Source organism: Aptenodytes patagonicus, chromosome 6 (genome assembly GCF_965638725.1).
Source record: "Aptenodytes patagonicus chromosome 6, bAptPat1.pri.cur, whole genome shotgun sequence".
Lineage (NCBI taxonomy): Eukaryota > Metazoa > Chordata > Aves > Sphenisciformes > Spheniscidae > Aptenodytes > Aptenodytes patagonicus.
In genome coordinates, this window is record NC_134954.1 from 15082512 (window position 1) to 15108352 (window position 25841).

Below are 25841 nucleotides of genomic sequence, written 5' to 3' on the forward strand. Positions count from 1 at the left end.
AAAGGGCACTTCTGCAACTTTCTACAAGATGGATATATTTATGTTTCCTCTGAAAAGACAGCTTACACTTAAGTACCTCACTTAATAAAGATGTGACGTATCCATATAGTTTTGCTCTAGCCATTATTATACACTTTGTTTTTCTTTTAACCATAGTGGAACTTTGGAAAAACAAGAAAAAACCCATGAATATTACAGACAGCTTCTGTTGAAGTTGGAAGGTATTTTGGCCGTAAGATGTTATTTAAATCTCATTCTATTTCTGAGAAATGGTGAAGGGGGCTGGCAAAAATCACTTGTAATTCAATTGCCCTTGTTGCAACTATAATGGTCACTAAACTCAGGGTTTGGGTTTTTCCTTCTCCTCCCTGCCTTTGTGAAGTTGTTACTCTCACAGATGCAAAGGCAAATACTAAGACTTGAGGACAAAATGCATTCCCTAAATTATAGGGTATGTAAAACTTCAGTTCAGAAACAGTGTGAGCATAATAATCGTAACTGAACAACAGGATCAAAAATGTTGCAAACTCAAATGAGCTGCTTAAAGTTCTCTTGAGAATTTCAACTGTGCCTTGAGGTTAAAGAATCTAGCAAATGGGAGCTTACAGAAAGTTATAAACTGCCCATAATGAGATGCTGTGATTGAAGAGACCTTGTACCTTCAATAAAATCTGCTTGAAGTTGCAGTAGGCTAATTTTGGTTCCATCTCTAATCATCTAAAGGAACTCCATCCACTAGAAGTGGATGGGCCAATAATGACTTACCACTATCAGCTGCAAGATGTTTTGGTATTTTTTAATAAAACAGTGGAAAAGTGCACAGAAGGCTTAGTTCTCAGAATATGAGGAGTCAAAGTTTTGATGGCAAAAAAATCCAAAATTGGAGCATCTCACTGATGAAGTGCAAAACAAAATGTTTTAAGACATCACTTTTGACTGGCTACAAATTACCTACTAAGAGGGTATGACAGAACTGACACTTAGTAGTCAGAAGGCTTATCCCAAACATCTGGCACAAATTACAAAAAAAGGGACGTGCTTGCTTCTTACAACAGAGAAGTCTTTCTTTCAATATGGCTGCTTCAAACTCCAATGGGCCTATATGAAATTGCACCTCAAGATCCAATTTTCTGCCTTACACAGTAATAAGTTTCCAGTTCCTGAAGCTTCTGCGATCATTCTCCGCCTCCTTACCTCCAAAAAACGTCTCTTAAAAGAATCAAGGATATCTGCCCAGAGATTAATTATTGCTATGGCCACAAAATCATCATTAGCAGTCTGTGCTAGTACACCAACTTTGGGAACTTTACAATAGCTGTAGATAAAGACTGGTTAACAGCAGAAAATGCAAACTGACAATTTAGACTGCCTTTAGGGAAGTAGATGCGTTTACTTCGTTAGTGCTGATCACTATCACAACAGAACGATGCATTCAGGACAGGACACTCTTGCCAACTTCGGTTCTACTAAAGCCCTTATGAATTTAACTCAGTAAAAAGGGTAATAATTTATCAGATTTACATCACAGAATAATTTGACTAGAACTGTATACACACTTCCTGGTAAGACCTATTTTTGGTCAACAAAACACTCAACATATGTTGTATCCCATCCTTTTTGGAACATGGCTGCTGCTGCCAGACTTTCTGTAAAACACATGGATGACATGGATACTAAACACTAGAAATGTGTTTCCCAACAATTAGACCCCTGCTGTGAACCACAGGCGCTTCCTTTAGCTTACTCGGTTTCCAACATGAAAGCATATGCTCTGAAGGCAAAGAGCCTCCTACCGTAAAGAAAAGTAACACGGATGTTGAATATGAAACTGAAGATTTGTCACATCTCCTCAGACCATGGATAGTAGGAAGGACCCGATTTGTTTTTTTCCTGTTTGTTGGGTTTTGGGGTGGGAGTGTGAAAACCTAGGGGACAGTAACAACTTCCATAACCACCTCAATAGATGTTAGTACAAATTATGGTTGCCACCTCATCTTCTATTTTTCATAAAAGGAGGGCTAGAAAACACAGGTTAGAAAGAAACAAAGACTGGACTTTGCAGAGTAAATCCTAGGATTACTTCTTTTTTTCCCCCCTAGGATTTATTTTTATACACATGTATACGCACATATATGTATACACATACACACCCTAGGATTACATACTCAGGATTATAAAATACTATTTATAAACACACACTCGCACGCTCCCTAGTATTACCTTTATTACCCAGCAATCTTTCTTAAAGAAAGGCTTAAAGACTAATCTACAGGTTTGTGCTGGAAGAGTTTAGTAACAATTTTCACATCAAAAGCTGACACATTTTTAGGATCTCCACCTAGCAACTGGAAGGGAAACAGGAAAGAGGATGTAGCTCCCAGAACATCTCCAATTAGCCCTGGAATCTCCCAGGTAATCCACGGTGTTATCAGTCTGAACGCTGAACAACAGGTATTCATTTGTACTTTACCATCCCATGGATTATCTTCAACTTGCCACTACAAGTCCTTAGTGGCACTGCTGTGTTTATAAATTAAATGAAGAGGGCCTCATGGATAATTCTTTCTCCAGATTTGCTTCCAGATTTGCACTCTTTTCCACTAAAAAAAAATTGGGTCTTTGTGCTGGTTTTGGCTGGGGTAGAGTTAATTTTCTTCACAGTAGCTAGTATGGGGCTATGGTTTGGATTTGTGCTGAAAACGCTGTTGATAACACAGGGATGTTTTAGTTACTGCTGAGCAGTGCTTACACACAGTCAAGGCCTCTTCTGCTTCTCACACCACCCCACCAGCGAGTAGGCTGGGGGTGCACAAGAAGCTGGGAGGGGGCACAGCCGGGACAGCTGACCCCAACTGACCACAGGGATATTCCATACCATATGACTTCATGCTCAGCATATAAAGCTGGGAGAAGAAGAAGGAAACGGGGGGACATTTGGAGCAATGGTGTTTGTCTTCCCAAGTCACCGTTACGCGTGATGGAGCCCTGCTTTCCTGGAGATGGCTGAACACCTGCCTGCCCATGGGAAACAGTGAATGAATTCCTTGTTTTGCTTTGCCTGCGCGCGCAGCTTTTGCTTTATCTATTAAACTGTCTTTATGTCAATCCACGAGTTTTCTCACTTTTACCCTTCCGATTCTCTCCCCCATCCCACTGTGGGGGGAGTGAGCAAGCAGCTGTGTGAGGCTTAGTTGCCGGCTGGGATTAAACCACAACAGTCTTCGGACTGGATACGTACGTATATTTATTTTCTTAATAGTTAAAAAGAAAAATCAATCACCATCAGGATACTTCTCTCTATTTCTCTCTGGTTGAGAACACCCATCAGCATCCCTCAGATTATACACACAGAGAATTGTTTATTTAGTAGAAGTACTTTGGTATTGTCCATCTTTTTCTGCTTTAGTATAAGAGTATCAGGCCTCTGCCACTGATTATTATTTTAATTAAATTTGGCTGTCACATCTATGGGCATCACTAAAGATACCAAAAAAATGTAAAGGACTGTGTAACTGATGAGATGAATTCTGATACAGCGATTCAGGAAAGTAATTCATGGAGACTCTGAACAGGATAGTGAGCCTATACTTCTAGAACTATACCTTTCTAATGAAATCTACTTCCTCTTAATGTCAAAACAACTAAACAAAAAAACACCACCAAAACCACAAAACCAAAACAACCTAATACTCAAATGATTTTTTTTTTTTATAAAATACTTACTTGTTTTCAAATACAACTGTGAGCGAGTCCTCATGAACATCTTTGATAAATCCCTAAAACAAAAACATTTTTGTTGTAAGAATGCATGTGAAATCAAAACAAGGCAGCAATTTCAATACAGCCTGAAACTAAGCCAAACAGCAGACCACCACTAGTACTATGGTTCCAACTTAGGAAAGTTCCAGGACACGATCCCACTGTTCGCATGAGGTTGCTGATATTCTTAGCTGGCTATTCTAAGAAATACATTGCACATGGATTGTTTCAAATGACTGCTCAAATCAGACTAGCACATTTACAACTGAAAACTCACTATCAGAGTTTATTATTTTATCTACAGGTGTGCACAACTGTTTTACAGGAACAAAATGAGAGAGATCCAGGCCCAGGGCAATTAGTACAACTTACAATACAATGCCAAATAGCTGTGCATAGCACTATTTGCTTTGTAGGTGTTCTTCTCAACACAAAACTGAATCCCAAACAACTGTCCTTCAGAATGATATGACAGCAAGTTTGGCTAAAATTTGGCAATACAGGCTGCCATAGAGCTAGTTATGGTATCACCTTTCAAGTACCAGACTGAGGACCTTATTAGGCCAAATACTTGTAGGACCTCACAGGAAAACAGAGAAAGAATACAATATTACTACTCCTGCTTTTGCTATAGCCTGGTATTTGGCCAAGCACAGGACCAAGGAGGAACCTGCAGTTTTAAAGGAGTAAGAGAGTTGCATAGCTATGTTAAGAGAAGTTCCAGGAAATCTGCTGAATGGATTATATGCACTTAAGAAACTGCCAACCGAGGAGGACGAAGAACGTATCAACTGTGCAAGGAGCAACTAGCGCACAGAGGTTATTATGTGTCAGCTCAAGGAAAGATAAATTTTGACACAGGAGATCCCTCAATGTAAGGACAGATAGTAAAGGAGCCCATACTGACAGCTGGTTGCAAAGGGCCTATATAAACAAATCTCCTTTTACCTGAACTCATACTTGGGCAATGCTGTGAAGGCATTTGCTCAAAACCTGCTTGTCTGCTCCCTGAGCTTCACTCAAAACCATCTGTCAGCAACACAGAAGACTGGTTCTAGCAGAAAGCATACTGGTAATCCTGAACAAAGCAGGTCACCAGAAATCACCTCATTGAACCACCTAGTGTGTTCCTAATCAAATAAACTCTCTCAAATGCCGTCCTGCCACTGTAAGGGAAGGAAGGCAAATCTCTTTCTTTGAAAGGCAAGCAACTGAAACAGCTGGCAATAAAATACACCTGTAATCAGGGACTTTCAGTTTCAAGAAAGTTTCTGGACAGGAATACTGAAGTTATGTCTGTTTAAAGATGCAAAGAGCATACAAAATTTTACTGCCTGAAGTATGTGTTAGCTAACAACAGAGGTAAAGGAGAACTTTTACTAAGTTTATGCTACCGATGTCCCCTTTAAACATGCCCCAACATGGGGATGAATTAACACAGTGTAAAGCGCAGAAAATAAGAGTTGTTCTACTACAATTCATTCAAACTCTATCAAGGGACAAAACACTCAAGTCACAGCACTGCGCACCGAGTCCATGCAGTCCAACATTCTGCCGAATGACAACTTATCAACAGACAGCAGTATTTACAGAAAGACGTTTAACTCCCTACTATGGACAGCCATTTATCTGCATTCCAAGAGTCTGTGATTCAGTATCAGTCTTTGCCTCATTATGCTGCTTTATTTCGTAGCTGAACCTTACCTCTTATTTATGTTATTACATTTTCTCACAGTACTCAAAACAGGGGAAATATGTATTTCATTTCAAAGGTCAGCCTATTGTAGATAAAAATTTTTTCTGTGGATCTGAATTCAGTTATCTTTCCTTTGCTAAGAAACAGTCAGAATCAAGACAGATTAAAAAAATCAAGTACCATAAAACACCTGAAAAACATTCAGAACATAATGCTCTGCAGAGTTTAGAAAATCCTGAATCCACTGACTAGCCACAGGTTTCATTGATAAGACAGAAGAAGTGGAAAAAAGGAATCCCAACTGCATTGAATTTCCAGGATTTCAGACAATTAGTCCATTATTACGTAAAGTCTGGCTTTCCGTGTAATGGTACAAACAGGTTTAATATTCACAACTAATTTTCAAGCTAACGTCCTGCTGAAGAATGGGAAAGCTGAAGTGGAACAATAATGCAGAGATATGGCTAGCAGCAGACTAACAGCTGACACAGCACAAACATCATCTGCATAAACAGAAACATTGAACACTTTTTAATAAAATTGAAAGTACAAATTCCAACAAAGAGTCTGTACATTTTACAACACCATGTGGGTTTCAGGAACCGCTTCACACAAGGAAATCTTTCAGTTCAAAGCGTGCACACTGCTATTCCCATACAAGAATATAGTGCAGACTCATGGCTAGCAGACATGTATGCAGTAACTTGCTTGAAATTATCTGAATAGCATTTTCAGCTGGCATTCTCAAACTCCACAGTATTTACATATGAGAAACACTCAAAATCAAATATAACATTTATCAGGTATGCACTTCAGGTCACAAACAGACATATGTAAAGCATTAAATAAAATTACACAATTATTTAATTATATTGTTATGAGGCCTGAAAAAAGTCTGATCAGAGTCTAATTGTACAAACACAAGACTAATAGTGAAGGAATAACATAAAAGCCCAAAATCCCAGGTATAATTCTTCCTACTATTATCAATTTCTCTACAGCTGTGGGGAAGAAATCACATTTACAGTAACTGAAGCACAGCAGTCTATGAGGTATCATAGATTGTATGATTCATTTGTAATACAACTAGAAATAATCAGAATTCAATGTAGGTTTTAAATAGTTTTATAAGAAATTATTCCATTATTGCCAAGAAACATGCCAAAAGTATAATCAAAACATTTGTCAAAAGTAAAAATTCCTGCATACCACTTTCCTACCTACAACCCTGACTTTTACTATAAGCATTATCAGCTGTCACTTACAACTCCAAGATAAAAACAGAGAAATAGATTTCATGCATGTCAGGATGAGATTTAGTGTAATTTTTAAAAAAGTATTCCAAGAGCCTAGATTTTCTTTTTTTTAAAAAAAGGTTTCACAAAAGAACTGTGACATTAAGTTATTTGCAATACAAAGCAGATTTTTTTACATTAAAAGTTGTATTAAATCCTGTAAATTCACAAAGATTTCTTCAGAAAGGGCACAATGAACATAAACCACAAAATATCCTGGTTTTCAACTAGGAATTTTGAAGGACTTCTTTATCAGTGAGGTAACTTATACAAATAGTTTTGTACTCTAAGCTTGTACTAGTCATGTCTGATACCATACCAAAAACATTTTCTACTAAATTAAATAACGATGCATCATCTTAATTTTTGCTCAAATTAACAAGGTACTCCATTACTGAAATTTAATTTAGCAGTGTTGCCTAAGATAGAGAATGCTAATATCTAAGTTTGAAATGTTCTATGTTCCTTACATATCATTCCATGTATCCTCATTTCAAACAGAGGGGATGAGGCAGAACTAACAAGAGACCACCAAACACATCATCAATAAATATACTGGCATCAAAAACATAGTGATGAATTGTATTATCAGCAAGTAAGCTTACATGTAACATTTGGGTGTGTTTTACACCACGTACAAAACTGTGGAGGGCAGGAAGGGAAGAAAAATTGATGTGACTTCATCTTGCCAGACCTCTGATTTGGACTGTCCAGATATTAGTGTCAGTCATTCAGTTTACGCTGTGAGCTGGATCTCTGGAAGTCCATGTATGCCCTGCTTGCTGCAGCCCAGCTCACGAGGCAGACAGGAGACTATACTGTACTACAGGCTATTAATGTCATGCTGGTTCCCCAGGCACTTTGGTACAGACCTGTCTCTGCCACTCACTTGGCAGAAGCCAAGCTCCCAACACTAGCACCTGTAAAACGAGGGGTAATATTGCTAGGACTCTTGCCTAGGTTTGGGATCAGAGATCCAGCAAATCCAACACAGGGCCATATTGTATTAAGTATGAACAAGAGGACAGGAAACTATGAACAGATCATTTGCCACCAAAATCGCTACAGTTGAGACTTCTTCATCTTAGAACACACAAACACTCCTTCCCTTTTACCTGGGTTTTGCTCATGGATTTAGGATTAGGATCTGCTGATAACATAAACGGATCAAGACTTACTGAAGTGCCCTTACAGTGAACTGTGTGTCTCTGTATATACACACACACTTTTTTTAAAAAAAAAATCCAGTTCCAGGCAAAGTCACAAAACCTGTGTAACAGGCAGATACAATCCAAATTTCCGCTTCATCCTGCTTTCTTAAGTTTATCTGACCCCCAAGTAGATAGTCCAATCTAAAAATGAGATGCTATGAGTTTAGCTGCAAACATTCTTTCCAGGGATAGCCACTGTGTTGGCTTTTGAGTCACACATACCTGCACACTAAAAACTATACTAAGATCACCTTACCCACTGCTGAGCAAATTTCACATAGTAAACACTTTGGCATCTGGTACCACGGACTGTTTCTGAATCAGTGACATAAAGGTCAAGAAGCCTATATCCAATTACGAATCCTTTCACTCCTTCAGAAGCAAGGACCATTCTTATTTTTAACTAACATTCATACACAACTGTTTCATGTAACAAATGCATGAAATAATTATTACTAAGAGATGTATCCCATGCTGACCTCCCAGGGCTGGGGGGGGGGGGGGGGGGGGGAAATAATAATCAAAGCAAACACAGGAAACCTGTAAATAATCAAATCACTGGACAAAAAAGACTGAACTTCATAAAGTATTATTTTCATTAGAAGTGATTAGCTGCACCTGCTTATACAAGGAATTGATAAAACAGATCCAGCTTGCCACAAAACACAAACATTACAAGCAGGCATCAGGTAAGAAAGAGATCCTGAACTATTATATCAATTTTAGTAATCACAGTTTAATCTATGACATTACTGCTTATTTCCATTCACAATCATAATTATCATATGTAACTTCAAGGGTCCTTAAGACAGTTATGCAAGAACTTCAGCACTGAATCCCCCCGTTTAGGCTTATTCATGAAAGTCTAAATGACTCTCATTATGTATACCGGTTTCTTCATACGCATATTCCCAAAGGGCAAAACTTCTGAAAGACACCCTCCACTGATTATGTGCATCAGCAATCAATAATCACTGCCTGTGGCATCTCCCTTTTATCAGCCTAAAAGGGTCAAGCAAATGGCTCATCAACAGCAATAATAACTACAGATACTTCTTGCACCAGTCTACACAACTTTCAAGAGATCAGTAACAACTTTAAAATGTCTGAAATTTCCCACCCATTAGGGCTAGATATAATAAATAAATGCTGACCATTGTAAGACAGGTGAGATCTTTAAAGAAAAAAAAAATCATTCCAGTTACCATGTTTCCTGGTGTAGTAGTTTCCTGGTGTACAAACAGCTGTGTCAGCTATACTTATAATGACAGTTTCCTATTTTAATAACCATCAAGCTAGAAACCATTCAGAAGAACTCGGAGTTGTTTTCAAAGCCACTAATTAAAAATTGTAAGAAAAATTAAAAAGCCATTATATTTTTTTATTGATACATAAACTTTTTCTCACACAGAATTGCTCCTCATGCTTTGACACTGTACATGCAAAGAAATGCCGTGTACTTCTCTTTCATCATTTTTTCCCTTAGTAATATTTTGGCTAGTCTCTACCTTGAGGCCTATGCCAACTCCTGCTACCAGCACTTCAGTTAGTCCTGTTACTAGAACAACTGCACCTCTTGAAAGAGGAACAGACCAAGAAGGAAGCACTTTAGAACCTGTAAATTAAAGGTTGTGTTTCATTCTAATTCACATTTTTATCTATTTCATGCCCTTGCATAATCTAAACAGCTACTACTCTAGAACAGAAAGAGCGCAAGGGCATGCAGCACACCAGTCAGTTTTTCAGCACGTTAAGTCCTTACAACGAAGAACGCAATGGATCTTTCAGAGTTATTCAGATGCCGCTGAAGGATTCAGGTAGAAGTTATCTGGTGTTCAAGTTACGTACCTTGGTCTCATTTTATTGTAAGGCCCAACCTATTTCCTGTAAGCTGACATCTGAATTCATGAATAATGTGCAGAACCAGGGCTCTAGTTTGCATACAACTGAGCATACGCAGGCTGAGGGAGATACTGGATAAAACAGAAGCTTTCCTATTGTTCTCGCCAAGAGCTGCAGACACCCTTCACAACCGGCAGGACCAGAGCAATGGGCACAAACAGCAGGAAACACTTTTTTTTTTTTTTTTTTTTTTTTTTACACTGTGAGGGTGACTGAGCATGGGCACAGGTTGCCCAGGGAGGTTGTGGAGTCTCCATCCTCAGAGATATCCAAAAGCCATCTGGACATGGTCCTGGGCAACTGGCTCTAGGTGGCCCTGCTTGAGCAGGGGTGTGGACCAGATGACCTCCCACAGTCTCTGCCAGCCTCAACTGTCTGTGAATTACTTAATGATCTTAATGGCACAGAGAATCATCATCCTGAAAACACTGCAGTCAGGCCAAGATGAGGCTGGAAATATTCAACTTTCATCCTCTCCAACCCACTTAGAGCCCAAAGAAATACAGATATTTTGGGCATTTTTATATACATAAAATATACATATATGTATATTTTTATAGATATGTATATATACATATACATAAAATATACATAAAAATAAAGGAAAGTCTACTCTAATGTCCCGAAGATAAAAATTAACCCGCAATCTAGAACTCACCTAGAAAGCATCAACTGTTCTGCTCTCAGGAGGTCCTCACCGTACCTCTAATATATATCCAAACCCTTAACTAGTAGGGTTCATCAACCCTGCCCATTCTTCTCCCTGTTCCACAACACAAACCTCATCCTTTTTCAGAAGACCATGACCATTTTGAGCACCATCAGCACCATCTGTTCTCTAAAGACAATGGCTTCTCAATATTATGATATGTGCAAAGTCTTCTGAGCTGCAGGGAGTGGCTAAACATTGGCTCTGCTGTATACTAGTTGAGAACCTGGGATAAAATACAAAATAAATGCTGCCCTGTTCTCCAGATTATATTACTTATTTAAAGCAAAAGGAAAAAAAAAAAGCATTAATTAGTTTGGAGATTTATAAATAAAAGGTTAAATTTAGATAATAATATTTTTTGTACAGGACAGAGCATAAAAAAGTTATCTTGGGCTGTCTACCATAACCACAGTTACTGTCCATTGATTTATGCATCACGAAAAATATTTTGACTTTCATGTATTTTAATAAAGGACACAATTTTCCTTACTAATTTATAGCAACCACAGTGTATACATATAAATAAACGTACGAAGAATTTCCTGTTAAAACTGAATTTTACTAAAACGAAGAACAGTTATTAGAGGAACAAAAGAACCTATAAAGAATATAATTTACCATGGTCATATCCCTAATAACTACTGAAAATCCTACTATAATGCTCCAACAGACTCGATCACTACATTTGTTCTACTACATCTAAGTTGCAGATCATATTAACAACTCATTAAAAAAATTCTGTCATGTAATTGTTTACATAATTATTTTGGTTTTTATCTCTGTTGGCATAGCAGGATCCTTCTCATTTCATTTACCGGGAGGTATGCTGTGCTAACGAATCTGAATTCAGACTGTTCTGATTGCAAACCTCAAATTTCATCCTATCTTACAAATTCTGCTTTTCTCTTCAGAAAATTTTTGCCACCTCCTGTACAGTGACATGGGGCTTAGACAAGATGAGCCTATTCTCATTATCTTACAAATGCTATTATCAGTGATTATCAGTGTCCAAAATAGGATACTTTCTAAATGAGACTGGCACACCTCTCTCCTTTGCTTCAGAAACTTTGAACAGAAAGTTACTAGCAGTGTTACTTAGCTCCAAAACACAGGCATAACCTCTGCCTACCTCAACAGTAAGACTCACAAAATGGAGTCACTGACACACACATTTCACTGCATTTCGCTCACAAGAATAATCTTTTGAAATTGTGTTTCAGTTTGGTTTATTCGGGGGGGGGGGGGGGGCTCTGTGGCTTTTTTTCCCCCTCCACATTAACAGTGGATTATTCTGAGTTGGGCTTTGGTCACTATGGGTCCAATCACTCTAACCTGACTTCATCCACCATGATGATGCCATCACTCAACTTAATCCCCATTTCATTGATCCGAAAGCCATTAACGCCATTTTTAAGTAAAACTTCTGGTTTTGTTAGTCACCGTTCACAGGGCTAAAACACATGATGGTGCTAATCCAAGCCTGACAATTCTCACTGACTTAGGAGGAGATGTCATTGTTGCAGATTTTAAATCAGGCTTATTGCAATAAATTCTGTGTACACAGATCCCTTCAGTCCAAGAATTCAGTATACCTCCTAATACTCCCATTAGTCTTGCATTCCTCTTAAGCAGAAGAAACAGATAATCCGTGGTTTATAAATTTGTCCAAGATCACAAGGTAGAAAACGGGGAGCTAAGAAGAGTGTCTCCAAATTCTGAGCTTCATGGGCAGGGGAAAAGAAAACAAAAAAATCAATTCTATTTAGGAATATCCTGTTCTAAACGCAAATGATTATGATGCAGGTTTCTGTGTGGTGTTTCAAGTCCAACTAAAATGTATCTGACTTAGAAAATTTTTTATCTACTGATTTTGGTAAAAATTTAAGAGGCTTACCTAGCAAGGGGATATAGTTTACCCCATTACATTCTTTCCTCATAAAAGTATCTCCTATTTGTCTCTTTTAATAGACAGCCAGTTGAAAAAACTAACTCCTGAAGTCAGATGGTTACAATCCTTTAAACACCAACTGCCTGTACAAACTGTACAATTACCACATGACTTCCAAGCCAAATCCACAGCTGCACACAGGAAATTCAGAAAAAAAGGACACCCCCACACCCCCCAGTGTAATAATGCATGTGCAATACCACACTGTGTATGCGGTTAGGCACAATAGCTAAAGAGAGTCCTGAGATTAAATACTCCCAGAACATAGCTACACTGCGTGCTCACAATACTGGCTGGAATCAGCCCTCCTGGAAAGGAAGACAGAAGGCTCTTGCCATAAAAAGAGCTGGGATTCTTAAACATCTGAAGCCAGGCTTAGGGAAAATGACTGACAGGCAACAGCTGAGAGTATTCTGCATTGATCCTGTAACATCCTGACATTCCAGGGAGGGTGATGGTGAAGGAAGCTTTCTGATGACATAAATAAACTCGAAATCTTTAAAGAATTATTTAAAATATTTTAAAATTATTATTTTCAGCTCAGTTCACCCCATCCCACCCAAAGCCCCTACTTCTTCCAAAAATATCCCCCCCCACGCCCGCCCGCCTACCCTTTCCAAAATGAAGACTGAGCAAATCCCCGTGCTGTGCGTCTGCTCTCCCCCCGGCCCTCCCTTTCCGACACACTAACCTCCCCTGAGAGGAGCCCTTATCAGCCCGCCTCGTCACCACCTTCCCAAGCCACCACCGCCCCGCTCCATCCCCGCTGCCCCCCGGCCCCCCTCCCCTCCCGCCAGCCCCCAACACCCCCCTCCCCGCCGCAGCCCCCTCCACCACCGCTCCCACCACACCCAGACACCTTCCCCCAACGCCCTTCCCCCCTCACCTTCCCCTCCTCCGCGGCCCGGCGCAGGGGCTCCCCCCACGGCCGCCAGCGGCCACCCGCCTCCGGCCGGGCGCGGAAACCGCCGGGCGGCCGCCCCCCGCGCTGCCCCCGCCGCGCCGGCCCCACCGCCACACCCTCCCCGCGCCGGTACCTTGTAGAAGGCCCCGTTAGAGCCGCGCACTTCCACCGTCAGCTCCTCCATGTTGAGAGCGCAAAGGACGCCGGGACGTGCTTCTAGAAACTGTCACCACGGGGGGGAGCGCTGGCGGGCTCCCCCTCCCCCTCCGCCCGCCCCCCGCGGGGTGGGGGCCGCTCCGGCACCGCCCCGCCCCTCCTCCCCCGGCGGCGCGCGGTGGGTCTGCCCACGCCGCGGGCAGGGGGGGGGCTCACAGCCAGCGGAGCGGGGCGTTCCCTGCGGGAAGGGCAGCCGGCCGCTGCCTTCCCCCCCCGCCGCGGCCCGCGGGAGTGGGAGCGGTCGGCTGCCGCGCGCGCCCCGTTGCTAGCCGGCGCGGCGGCTGAGGGGGGGGTCTGCGGCGCCCGCCGCCCTCCCTCCCGCCCTGGGGCGCAGGTGGCCCGGCAGCCTCGCCCTGGCCCCGCGGGAGCAGCCGCCGTGTGGTAATGGAGGAAGTAGCTGCGCTGGCGCTGCAGGCCGCAGTCAGCGCTGCAGGGAAAGTGCGGCGGTTTTTGGTTTTTTTTTTAAATGAATAACGATTCAAAAGGCCGGGCCTTAGGGGACACCTTCCGTTCCCGAGCCGCCTCGGGCCACCTGGCTCGCCGCCCTGTACAATCAAGATGGTGCCCGTCATCCACCCGTGCAGCCGGCTTTCATGTTCGCATTGCTCGGCTGTCTTTGTCCCTCCCGGTGCTCCGGCCTGACTTTGGGGGCGGGGAGCACCCCCGCCTTGTGCACTTGGTCACACCGAGCGGCCCCCTCCTCACGGGCCCGGCCCCCTGGGGAAGCTGCCTGGTACCCGACATGGAGTGGGGAATGCCCAGTTGCAGACTGTGTCATTTCTCCGTGTACTGCTGCAGAGAAAAAAAAAATGAAAAAAATTGGAAAATGACTGTGCTATTTGATGACCCTCACAACGGAATCGGACCCGAATTTTGCTATAAGCGCAGTGCTCACATAAGCTTAGTCATGCAGAGCTTGATGAAAGGCCTGTATCTTTGCCAAATGCATGTATTTTTTGCAATAGCTTTAAGTATCTATAGCTGCTTTCAAATGTCCTTTCTGCTGATCTTCCCTGTCAGATGTGAGCCCCAAATGAGCAGGAGTACATGATGGTATTTTACCCATCAAATGTCTTCATTTTTAGTTTCTCCGTGTTAATCTCCTATGGTAGCTTTTTTGCCTGTTTCAACCATGTTTGTCAGAGGGGTGAGGATTTCAGATAATACAGGCCTAAAAGTTTTGAGAAAGCTGGCTGCTGAGTAAGGAGACTCAGATGTGCCACAACTGAAGATACGGGTTCAACGTCATCAGCTTAGCTTGCGTGCTGCTGGCTAACCCCCACACGTGCTAGGTGGTTAGCATGCAACTCTTCGGACCATTTATGCTCTGTGCTTGTGTTGCCTAGTGAACAATTTGACGGTATGGGGCTGAGCTGGGAGGGTTCTGTTGGGGAAGAACTGAAGATCATAGGTGGAGCCGAAGTTATTAGGCTCTGTGGACAGTAGAGCCTTGAGTCATTGTCCTGAAGCATGAAGGGAAATGAGACACAAATTAATTGGAAAAAAACCCAATAGGCTCTGCTTGTTCCAGAGAACACCATGTTTTTTTCCACTCAATAAGTCATATCTTTGGCTATGAGGTAGCGTTTAGAAAAAAAGCAATTATGTGATCTACTCTTTTCCCATGCTGTGTGCGTGAATATTCTCATTCTTGCGTAATATTTATTCCACAGGAATGTTGGAGGGTACCTTTTATTATAAATATTGTTTAAATCTTCAGAAATTACCCCCAATTTATTCTCTCAGTGGTGCCTCAGCCACACATAAGTAAGAGAGGCCTTCATGCAAAATGGCGGATGCCCCCTTTCCTATTGGCGGAGGGCACTCAGGACTTTCCAGATTGAAGTATGAAACCTGGAGCAAACAGTTGTGCTACAAAAATTCTATGCCAAAAATTTTCATTGCCCCAAGATTGAATAGCCTGAGGTTCATTTATTCAGCTTTCAAGACAGACTCTCAATGTCAACTGCTAAAAAAAGGTGTTTGGGGTTTAAAAAAAAAAGGCAAAAACAAACTATGCATGAGCTGCTGTCCTCAGGAGTAAAAACAGGGCACAGATTAAAAAAAAATTACTTCAGAACTGCGTGAGGTGCCTGGGTGTCCACATTTGCAAAACGGGGGACAGTTCTGGTCAATAATGATAACGAGAACTGGCTTGAGCCAATGCAATCTGCATCTGAATTTCCCTGATAAAATTTGTTTTTCTGGAAGTGTGCATATGATAGTAGTTACAGTGACAGGGTTGTTTACAGATTATTATTGAGGCAGATTGCTATACCTAGGTGAAAATGGGGGTAGAAAAAGGTTATTATTAGGTTGTGGGGCATAACAGTTTGCAGCACATCAGCCAGACTGGCAAGGATGAATCTGTTCTAAGTTTAGTTTTCACTTAATGTAAATTAGAAGTAACTACTAAATTAAATAAGTATTTACTGAAATAAGAAAAGGGAGGATCTTTTCTATACTCAGCTTCGGGAACTTAAGAGTCTTCCTCTGATAGTAGCTACTTAAAACTTTTTTCACAAGGCTACGTAAGGTGATTATTTTTTTGTTTTCATTTTGCAACACCCACAGTGAAACTGCCGCCTACATTTCATAGAGCAGTTCTGGTCAGGGAGATGCTATGAGTAAGTCTAGTTGAACCACTCTCTGTCCTCTGTTGAAACTGTTCGGCAACGCAGGAGGGAGAGCAAGCTTCATCATGCCAAAAGGACAGTAAGCAAGAAATATCAGGATTCTGTATCCTTGGGGCCGGTGGTTGGAAAGAGCAGGAAAAGGGTTTGCTTACTTAAGTGAGCAAAATAAAGGGTGAATGATTAAACACTGGAGGATTAGGATTGTTGTCTTCAAATACATCAAGGCAGACAGAGGGGATAACGATCAATGAGAGGCTAAGGCTATAAAATACAGAAAACAAGACTAGCAAAAATACTCCCAATGGCTGACCATTAATAAACTTAGTCTGGAAATTAGAGTTCAAAATGGGAGGTTGAGGACGTTTCTGGAACAGCCTTTCAGAATGAAATAATGAAAGTTAATAAAGCCTGCCTACTTTTAGGATGGAAAACACATTTATGATGGTGATATATCATGAGCAATACAAACCGTATTTTCAAGATAGGAGACTTTGAAAGTATTGATTCCAACAAATAAACAACCAACCCCCACCCCCATCCTTCCAAATGCCATTGTCTAAAATTCAGGAAGTATGTGGACAAACTGGAGAGGGTTCAGGAAAAAGCCGCAAAAACAAGGATTGAAAATGTAACTCACAGTGAAACGGTATCATAGCAGAGTCTTAATATTTTGAAAGAATGATTTTTGGTCACAATCTGCAAGTACCCAGGTAGGAGAAAAAGTTATACAGGCCTCTTTAGATTCCTATCACTAGCAATTTTAAAATCAGGATTGGATATGCTCTAGTTCATACAAAAATTAATTCATGGAAATCTTATCATCTGTGTAACTGAAGGTCAGAATGGAATTGTCATTCTGGGACCTTCTGACATCAGACTCTGTTAAATGTTCATCTTACCCAAAAGCAGACAAATTTTAGCCATTTTTAGGGACTTGGGCAAGAGTGAGACAACTATGAAATCAGCAACATAACTCCTCAGAATAGTGATCTTTTTAACAGATTATATTTACTTCTGAAAAGATGCACAAATTGATAACCCTCTTAAACTACTAGTAGGCTGATAGTTTAGTTTTGAAAAATTTTTGTAGTTTTAAACTAATCAGTCAGTTACTTCTCTGCCAATTAACTTTAGTGCCTTTGCTGATACCAAAACAAGGGGTATTGCTGTGTTTTACTGAACATATTCCCTACCCTTCAGTAAAATAAAAACCCAGAAGCTTTCTTAGCACATTTTGTAAAAAATAATTAGGCAAAAATCAAGGTCAACTAAATTCAGACTTGTGCCTTTACTTACAAATGCAGAGTGTAATAAATTGGGTCTTACATTCCATTCAGTGAAGAGAAATGATGACACTTAGCAACTTGTGCCATAAAAAAATAGAATAATGATAAAATATTAATCTAGCTTCGCCTTTAAGTGGATAAAAACCTCTTTGGTTCAGTTGCTGTCGTGGTTTAATCTCAGTCAGCAATTAAGCACCACGCAGCCGCTCGCTCACTCCCCCCCACCCGGTGGGATGGGGGAGAGAATTGGAAGAGCACAAGTTAGAAAGACTCGTGGGTTGAGATAAAAACAGTTTAATAATTGAAATAAAATGATAATAATAATATGATAATAATAATAATAATACACAAAACAAGTGATGCACAGTACAATTGCTCACCACCCGCTGACCGATGCCCAGCCAGTCCCCGAGCAGCGGCCCCCCCCGGCCAGCTTTTCCCAGTTTATGTACTGAGCATGACGTCACATGGTATGGAATGTCCCTTTGGCCAGTTTGGCTGTGCCCCCTCCCAGCTTCTTGTGCACCTCCAGCCTTCTCAGTCAGTAGAGCATGGGAAGCTGAAAAGTCCTTGGCTAGTGTAAGCACTGCTTAGCAACAACTAAAACATCGGTGTGTTATCAACTTTGTTCTCATCCTAAATCCAAAACACTGTACCAGCTACTAGGAAGGAAATTAACTCTATCCCTGCCGAAACCAGGACAGTTGCTTATTCTGAAATTTTGGCAGAAGGCTAATACCTATGAGAGACGTCCATCCAGAGACTTCCAACCTTAGCAGAAGCTTAGGCAACTGGCAGCACTTAGACCTTCTGTAAATTACTGTGCATCCCTAATCCTCAATGGAGACAAGCAACGCAGATGAATAGTTGAAGGATATTATGAGATAAGATCATATTGGCCTCACATCTTACCAAATGATAAAACTACATTACAACTCAGAAAAAAGTCTTGGAGAAGTTCTTTTGAAAAATTACATGCTTCCGAGTGTGGGTGGTTTACTCATTTACGTGTATGTTTTCTTTATTCCACATACTGTACTTGGGTAGCAGAAGGAAGGTTGTGAGACATGTAAAATCGGCTCCAATAGACTTGTGCAAGTAGAGCGGGGGATCGAATATTCTGTGGCACAAAACTGGTATAAAGGTCTCGATACAGGTTGCCCTGTTGGGCTGCCACTGTATAAAGGGCCAGTGGTTTGTTGTAAAAATGGAAAGAAAACTCCTAAAGAAAATCTTGTGTTTTGTTTTATTTTGTCCTTCACTATGGTTTTTGCACTATTTGAATATTGAGCTGCAGAAGAATCTACCAATTTTCAGCAGCCTTTTACAAATGCATTCCTGACCTTTACAAATGAATGAATATTTGTCTGGAGGTTAGCTGAAGTGAGCGTGCCATACCCAGCTACATCTGCAAGTACTGTAAGCAGACACCGTTTCTGAAAATAGGATCCACAAAAGGTGTTGCTAAGTGAGTGTACGTAAAAACATTTTTGTGCGGTGCAGTTTCAAACCCTCTGTCTGGTATGGAAATCAGAGAAAGAAGAAATCATAAGTGTTCCTATAATTGCAAATAAACATTCATAGTTATTTACACCTATCTTGAAAGGGAAAAATCTTTAAAGCTAGTTTATTCTGTGTGTATTACAGCTGATAGCACTCACATTTACCTGTCTTTGTCTAGACACAATGAACTTACAATGTTTCACAGTTATAGGGTTAACCCCCCCCCTATGTTTAGTAGGATAAAAAGTGTTAATAATCCACAGAATGCAGTAGGTGTTTACTATTATATTCTACTTCCTGTTACTGCAGTCTAAAAAAGAAAAAGTCACTGAGCTAATTAAATTATATGAGGAAGATGTCAAGAACCAATATTAAAAGAAAATTGGTTTTGACTACAGTCTGTATTTATGCTGACGTAATGATGAGTAATATGATTCCGGTTTCATTTGTTCAAAGTCCACAAGATAACGTGCATGCTCAGCAAAAGGAAAATATACATCCAGGCAACAGACTACTATGTGAAAGTAATTTCACACTGAATGACAACATATGAAGCTTGTTTTTTTACACTGGATGTGTGGACTTCTGGCTTATCATTGCTTGGCTGGTCTTGCTATTTTTGTCAGTAGCAGCACAGGAAAGTAAGCAAAATAAAACTAAAAGTTTGATGTCGTAAAAGCAAAGAGAAGCATTAGACAATGCCTGCTGTAAGCACGATGTTAATTCTGGCACAATGCAAAGAAACTGCAAAATCATTTCACTGAAATTTTAATGAACTTAAATGACAACACTGTTGTTTAATGGACTTTATGCAACGGTCTGAAGCTCATCCATTCACAATACAACTTTTCATGGGGTTGGCTTGGTTTGGTAATTTTCTTTATCACTTTACATCTGCCCCTTTTGAATGCAAGTGTGGATGCAGCTGATCAAAAATAACCTGGCTTGCACTTGACTTTGTTCTAAGCCAGAAAGTGAAATGCACTGAACACCAGAGAGGGACCTGTGTGGTAGTGTGAAGTCATGGTGAAGTAATGGTGTGGAAAGGCCTGTCATAGTATTAGCTTTAGACACCCAAGCCTAGAAGTTCTCATCTCCAAGTGTTAAGAGTTATATCCTTCCTATCACTGTTGTTACCCACACAAACCCAAATGAATAATTTCTGTCTTCTGAATGCTTTCAGTGGAAACCAGAAAAGGAAAATACTATTTTTTCTCTATTGCTTATGCAATTTTGGTCCTTGTTTGATCCTCAGACAAGTCTAGACTACCTTTGTTTTGACTTGACACCTGGGCCAACTTTTAGTGTCAGTGTCGTGTAAAGAGGTATCTGCATTTCTAGTGTTGGACTGGACCAGAGCAGGGTTTCAGGTAATGTAGATTTATGTGATATGAATTACTAGCTACTTCTTGCAAACATCAAAATGTGCATGTTTAATCCCTGGTTCTGAGTATTAGTATTTAATTTCTTAAAGTCAGAGCCTACTCAAAAAAAAAGGCAATGAAGTCCTGAGCAAGATTTGCGAGAGACAGTGGACAGTGGGCATGTTGCTATCATAAATACATGATCTGAGGTATAGGAATTTAGTGCCACAGGACATCAAAAAACAAAACAGTAGCACTTAAACAAAGGTGTATCTGGAGCATCAGAGGGATGCACATCAATCCAAATGAAGAAATGCAGTATGGAAGAGTGAGGAGGGAACTCACAGGTAGGAAGAAGTTAGCAATGCATCTGTATGAAACTGTAAGCAAACAAACTGAAAAGCTTATTTCTGTTCCTATAGGATTACCTGATGTACTCTAAGGCACAAAGCAGTCCATTTCAAGAAGAGATTGGTTGTCAGTTCAAGGTACTCTGCTCTCAAGAGTTCCAAAAGCAGGTTTCTGTCTCGCCACACTTTACTTTTTCAAGGCCCCAATACAGCAAAGTACTTAGGTAGGTACTTTGTTTAGTACCTGAATGGAAGGGATATAAGAATGACTTTAAATAGTTGGCCTAATCTGTGCTCTTCCAGAAAAGAAAAAGAGAGAAGAAAGTTTTCTGTTAATTTATTGGCAGAACAATAATGTAAAACGTTCCGAATATAGATATTTTCAGATTCCTCTGAAAAGTCCCACCTGTAGAACAATAGATATGTATTATATATACACAAATACATATATATATTTGTTGTATGTATTGTTATTATATATATAGATGTGTGTATATATATAAAGAAACGGCAGATAAATACCGAGTCTCAGTGCCCTAGGAGCAAAGATAAGCATTTCACAGGCGAAGTACTAAGAATGTTGATATGTCAACGTCAGGATCTCCACATCAGTTGTTCTCCCAAAATGGATTGTATTCAACTCCCTCAAAAAATCAGGGGAACCTCTTCTTTTACTTTAGTCATAGGCTCTGACTTTAAGAAATTAAATATTAATACTCAGAATAAGGGATTAAACATGCACATTTTGATGTTTGCAAGACATAGCTAGTAATTGATACCACATAATATACATTAACTGAAACCCTGCTCTACTGTTAGATACAATGAGGCAGTATGGTACAGATAGTATTTCAGTGGGATGAGTTATCAAGAAGTTAAAATATGTTTTCTGTGGCTTTTGTGATTGCTCTCTTAACTGAAATGACCTTCCTCTGGTATGTGTGTTCCAGCTGTATCACAAATGCCATTGAAGAGGGTGGGATAAAATCTGGACTCTTGCCTTTTTCTTTTTTCCATCTTTCTAAAAATACCATTCCATTAATAGCATAGTATTTTCCCAGACTGCCTATCTGTTGAGATGAAAAAGGGAACTCGTGAAGCTACTTTGGTGATAAAGTAGACAGTTCTGATAAATACAACAAAACTGACCATCCTTTTGATCTAATCAATAATACTGTTGCACGAGCGCTCAGGGTGTCATGTCTTTGGCATACTTCCACTTCCTTTTTTTCAGTTGTTTGATACCCTGATACCAAATGCTCTAGGCTGTCTGGCATATTAGACGCTGCAGTTCCTGATTTCACCAGTGATTTGTTGCCACAAGACTCATCATCTGAGCCCTAAAAACTGAGGGTGCTTTAATCTGCTCCTTCCACAACTGTACATGCCTGCTTGTTCTGGCCTGACTCAGTGGAGTTATACCTCCAGCCCTGGACTTTTTCTGCTGGGCTGAATTGGTACTTCCAAAAGGAGCAACTCCGCTCAACGTTTAAAATGCTGCTTTAGACAGTGGGGAAGAAGTGGCTAATTGTCAGAAACCAAATACGTTGAAGAGCCATCAAAAGGAGGGGCTGAGGAGGATTAATGCAAACAGATGAAATATGCAAGAAAAGAAATAGGAACAAGGAGGAGACAAATGATAAAAAGAGAAAAGTCAAGAACAGCAAGAAAAGAACAGCAGAAGAAAGAAAGGTTCAAACAACAGAGAAAGAAAGGTTCAAAGTCTAGGCTTTGATGAAGGAAGAAAGAAATGTTTGATGAATGAAAAAGATGAGGTAAGAGAGGAGGATAGATAAAATGGGTGATAAATGAGGAAAGACAAGAGAGAAAAAACAGTTCTAGGGAATACCTGAAAATACATGATTGTGACCTCTGACATTCACATGCTTTTTCTCACTTAAAAAAAAGGGAAGAAGAGATGGTAGAAGACGTCAACAATGTAAACGCACAAGACTAATTCAGATCTAAAGGTCTAACATAATGTTTACTTGTATTTGGGAAATCCAAGTTCAGATCTATTTCTTGCCGTCTTGGAGCAGGAATTTGCAGTTCTTTGGCTGTCTGAGCTGTGTGAGCATGTCTCTACCACACAGTCAATGTTGCATCATGTCAAGATAATGGACTAAACTCTGAATGAAGTAGTATTTGCATGGGAGGCAACATAGCCACGTAAGATAGCGTTGCACCCAAGGTAAAATACCCTGTCTTTCAGTAGGGTACTTAGCCTCCGTGGAACGCCAAACAAGCATGGGCAAAGTGTTTCCAGTGCCCAGGGTAGTTTGTTCTGACATCCTTGTATGTTAGAACATTGTGAAGTATAGATGTAATTCCAGCTTCCTGTGTTGAAGCTGTTTCACTTCCCAGAAATACTTCAGCGCTCACAAAGCTACAGAGCGTGTGAGAACGACAGTTTAGATTTTGAGCCAGTGAATCCTTGCATACTGATAACAATCACAAATACAACGGCTTTTTCTGTATAACATAAAAGTATGCTTATCCAAATCAGGTTGCAGGACTGGAAAGTTTGAAAAAATTCACAAGTTCCACTTTATGGAACCATTTTGAACAACTTTTAATTCATATGAGAAATGTTTTAAGAATTGAATGTTTTCATCATTAAATGACATTTTAAAATAAAATAAAATAAAATATGTTTTCTAAGTGCATGACAATAAAGCCTGATGTCTTAGCTACCCATACTTGTTCCTCTGAGAAAATAAAGTCTCAAATACCCTAAATTCCACACTCTGGAGCAATTTAGGTCTCCTTAGAGATCACAGTTTGAACTACAAATGCAATAAGGGCTGCATCCTGCTGTAGCTGAAATCCTTCCTAAGTCTACTTCTGCTTTTCAATCTCTAATTTTTCATTAGATCAAGAGTCACACATTTTTGTTGGCAGTAAAGCAATTCCAATTTGAACTGCCTTCTGTCTTCAATAGGAATTTTCCCAAAGTACAGAAATGAAAATGTAAAACTTTGCTGTGTTTCATTACTTTCATTCTTTTGAACATTGCTTCTCTGAAAGCTCTGTGTGAAATTATTAGAAGACAGGTTTTGAAATGCTTGTGAAAGTAGATGCATATATGGGACTCAAAGGGCCTTATTTAAAAAAGAAATTTGCCAGTTACCCAGATCTCTGGTTGGTTATGCCCATTCAAGGATACAGAATCCATCATTCGTATGATTATTTTTACCTCTGAACTTTTTTTTATACTAGGTAGACTTGAAACTTTCAGGGTCATTTGCCCAGCATGTAGTTGAATGTCCTGTGCTATAGATTCCAATTAGCAAGACCATGTTCAATGGTCCTACACCACCAATGCTGTCTAACTGCTTTCCACTTGGCTTTATATGTTTCTTCTTTGTTGCAGCTGCAACCAGGTCTATCTGCCCTTTGATAGAAAAATTTCAATTACCCCAGGGAGAAGCTTTTAGCTTTATTAAGCATTGAAGTCTACACATTTGTTCTTCTGTTGAAGAGCAGTTCAAAAGCAGAGTTTCTGAGGAAGTAATCTGATAAATTAGGATAAATCTTGTGGACTTTCACTGCTAATGTTTTTCCTGTAACCTGAGCCTAAGAATCTGCCAACTCAATGTATGGTTAAGCATTTCTTTAACACTTTTAGCCCCTGACAGATGTTTCTTATACTTTACAAGTAAATGGCTCTTTAGTGTTTTTTGAGACTGCTGTGCTCTCAGCATAAAATTGATGTCACAGAAGGCTGGATAGCTGTGCTCTAGCCTTGATAGATAGTGACAGAAAACTGTTCCCATCTGGTAGCTTTGTATTGGCCTCTGAGTAAACTAATGGTTTCCTTTCTTAGATGATGGGTGTCAACTCATCACCTCCTTGTTGCCAAGAGTAACCTTAGTTATCTAAGAAAAAGCAAGGACTGCATACACCAGATCTCTAATCTGCCCTCACTTTGTTGTGATTGGCCTCTTAGGGGAGTGGGGTGGCCAAGTGACATGGAAGAAAGCTAGCAATAACACTATTGTAAGTCACATCTCTTTGTGGATAAAAAAAAGGAGCTTCTCTTCCTAATGCTGTCAATCTTGTATTTTACTTCACTGGGGGGTTCATTTACGCAAGTAAATAAGGCTGTCATTTATGCTTTTTAATGTTTGAAAATTCCACGAAAGTTTCACGACACTGGTTTGAAATCAAATCTTTCATTATTGTCTCTATCTTGCAAATTAATTTATTACTGTATTTGAAGTCCTAAATGCCTCTTGAGAGAGCTGAACATACAGTCTAACAATCTACCCATAAAGAGCAAACACGAGTTACACATTTAAAGAAGATAATCTTTCAGTTGTATGGAAATCCTGTCACTCTTGCTTTTCTGTTTAAGCTTCGTATAATAAAGCATTTCTTTCTGTTTTCAGAAAAGTTTTGGTTCTTCCTCACTCATCCCTGTTCTGTGTGACAGAGGAAGATAGCACATTAAATTGAGTCTGTGAAAAGAGCACGGAACTAAATGAAATTAATATCACCAAATTAGAAGAACACTAGAGTTCTTGGATGGAATATATTTTTCTAGGAATCCTCAATAAAGAGTGAGGAGGAAACAAATGACCATGGATAGAGTCCTCCAAACCCACAATCCCACGTAACTCTGAAGCTACGGCATGCCTTTTTTTGAGCACTACTAAGTAACAGCCACTATCAGTTTCAAACACAGGTAGTAGAATTTACATAAGCAAATCTCATCTGGCTAAATACTGCTCTATAAATATACATATTGTAATCTGTTATTAACACACAAGATTAGAATGTCATAACACATCAAAATATTACAACCGGGGATTTTGAACGAATTATCACTCTTCATTCCTGTGCATCCATCATAAGGCCAATATGCCACCTACATCTCTCTTACAAGACACATACATCCTCTACTGTCCCTCTGGACAGAGGCATTTCACTTTGTTCTCAGCAACTCGACTAACAACAAATACTTCCACTAAAACCAAAACAAAATTGAAAAGAAAAAATAAAATCCCCAAACTGTTTGCTCTCTCTTAGGAAAACACTATTTCATGGTGCAGTAAAA

The 25841-nt window shown here is 40.1% G+C and overlaps 1 protein-coding gene across 3 annotated transcripts in view; it reads right to left on the reverse strand.

Moving 5' to 3' along the window:
* The window catches only part of FXR1 (FMR1 autosomal homolog 1), a 38599-nt gene extending 24932 nt beyond the window's left edge, over positions 1–13667 (reverse strand). For 2 of the 3 annotated variants that reach the window (XM_076341309.1, XM_076341308.1), the window contains exons 1-2: positions 13561–13667; positions 3724–3776 (exon numbers count right to left, since the gene is read on the reverse strand). In XM_076341309.1, coding sequence (XP_076197424.1) covers positions 3724–3776; positions 13561–13611 — 104 coding nt within the window. In that variant the 5' untranslated portion in view covers positions 13612–13667. The remainder of the gene's footprint in view (positions 1–3723; positions 3777–13560) is intronic. The other variant, XM_076341310.1, reaches the window with a different exon arrangement.
* Positions 13668–25841: the final 12174 nt, after the last annotated feature.